General features: G+C 48.5%; 1 protein-coding gene across 1 annotated transcript; it reads left to right on the top strand.

Moving 5' to 3' along the window:
* The first annotated feature begins 363 nt into the window (after positions 1-363).
* On the top strand, positions 364-1486 carry LOC147642358 (uncharacterized). The gene has a single exon (XM_086805623.1). The coding sequence runs from the start codon at positions 399-401 to the stop codon at positions 1350-1352; it is 954 nt and encodes a 317-aa protein (XP_086661749.1). The 5' UTR covers positions 364-398; the 3' UTR covers positions 1353-1486.
* The last annotated feature ends 425 nt before the right edge of the window (positions 1487-1911 follow it).

The raw sequence follows: 1911 nt of genomic DNA, 5'->3' as shown, positions 1-1911 counted from the left end.
GGCTCTTGGCCTCTGGTCGGACGCCCTTCTTCCTCTTGTGAAGGGCCTCCCGATGGGCTTTCCCTACACCGTCATCATGGACTTTGGTCTCGTTAGGAATCTGTGTGGTAGTTTTTAAAAAAACAAGAGACTTGCCATACTTTCTGAGTGTGCTAATGTGTTGTGTTCATAATTCTTGTTGCTCGACCATTCCGTGAGAATGTTGAGGTGTCTGACTCCCAACATGACCATTCTGCAGGTGGAGGCTCCTACCCCTCTCTAAAGGAGCCATGTATCCCCAAATTAATTAGAACACCCTTGAAAAAACGTTTTGGGCGGAGCATGTTGAGCCGATGGAATATAATGTTCCAAAAAAAAGAAAACGTTTGATATCCCACCGTTAGTCGAGAGGAGAGCGCATGGCGAGGCGTCGCGCGGCGGAGGCCGAAGGGATAGGCGGCAGTAATAGCAGACGGCGAGCGAAGGCCAAACGCCCTCTGGAAGCGGAAGACGAAGGAGAAGCAGCCGCTAAGAGAAGAAAGAAGAAGGTAAGCACTCCGAAAGAATGTCGCTTGACCCGTTTCGTGCCCACACCCAACTCTGCGGTGAGGGACAGAATATCCAGGGCCTTCACGCACAGGCTCTACCTCATCGACAAGAAGCTCCCTACACCAGCAGCAGGACGTGGAGAGGCTACTTCTCCGCCCCCTCCCGCCTGCGAGTTCTTTGTCCTGGGCGCCACTGGCAACGTCTACACCGTCAAGCTCGACCTTGTCCCCTCCTGTACCTGCCCTGACTATGCCAAAGGTAACACCTGTAAACACATCCTCTTTGTCATGCTTAGGGTCCTTAAGCTTCCACGCGCTGACCCCCGCGTCTGGCAAAAGGCCCTCCTCCCATCAGAGCTCCATAGCCTCCTGCAGAGCCTCTCTGTCAACGATGCCATACTCGCTTCTAGCCAGGTCCGGAAACGCTTTAAACAAATCACCAGAGAAACCCCAACCGTAGATAATGCAGAAACCCTAGCCCTGAAACCTGTGCAGCGAGAGATCGATGGTGACTGCCCCATCTGCTATGAGCCCATGGCTGGCAGTGACAGCAAGCCCTTGGAGCAGGTGGTTTTTTGCAAGACTTGTGGCAACAATGTCCATGCGGACTGTTTCAAGAGATGGAGCCAGAGCAAGATGCATGGGCATGTGACTTGTATTTACTGCAGAGCTGTCTGGGAAAGTGACCCCAAGGTGGAGGTTGTGTTATCACACCATGGAGAGTACATGAACTTGGCATCCTACTCTGATGCGCATGGGCCAGAAAACACTAGCATTGAAACCCTGTATCCAGAAAGCTATCAATGGTGGAATAGACACAGATGAATTGAGTTTGCAATGTGCAGCATTTTTGTATATAGAGTGATTTTCCCTCCTAGTGTCCTGTAAAAGCTGTAGGCAAAGCTTTGTGCTGATTACCTTTCTTAATATCTATCACATGTGCTTTTGATACAAGCAAACTGTTGTCATGCTGTAGTTCATGGTTGCCTTTCATATGAAGCATCTCTTGCATCGTCAGAGGCATGCTGCTGCCTGCTAGTGTTTATGTCCAGATTAACGTATTGCAGAGTGTGTTTAGTTTTTGATAGGCCAAGTTATGCAACTCAATCTATGCTTGTTCTAATCGACCTTTTATGCCTCTTTGTTTATTTTGCAATGTCAACCCTTCGAGTTTGCAGGGTTGTGTATTACCCTGAAATACAAGTGCAAGTATTCAGTGCTGCATAGAAGCAGTTTATGTATCTTTCAATGTTGAGGAATGAGGTCACTATGGGAATGATTTTGAAGAACAATGACAAGGATAAAAGAATAAAATCTGTGAGCAAGAAGCCTTTGAAGTCCAGCAGCAATCCCAGCAATCATGGTGCCTCATTTGAGAAGCATC

This window comes from Cibotium barometz, chromosome 1 (assembly GCF_041138505.1).
Source record: "Cibotium barometz isolate CiBa-2024 chromosome 1, ASM4113850v1, whole genome shotgun sequence".
In the NCBI taxonomy this organism is placed as follows: Eukaryota; Viridiplantae; Streptophyta; class Polypodiopsida; order Cyatheales; family Cibotiaceae; genus Cibotium; species Cibotium barometz.
Note: the sequence above shows the minus strand (reverse complement) of the source record. Positions and strands in the feature narration are given on the sequence as shown.

What these genes read in the sequence shown, in the direction of transcription:
- LOC147642358 (XM_086805623.1), top strand. Translation starts at nt 399, where the DNA reads ATGGCGAGGCGTCGCGCGGCGGAGGCCGAAGGGATAGGCGGCAGTAAT.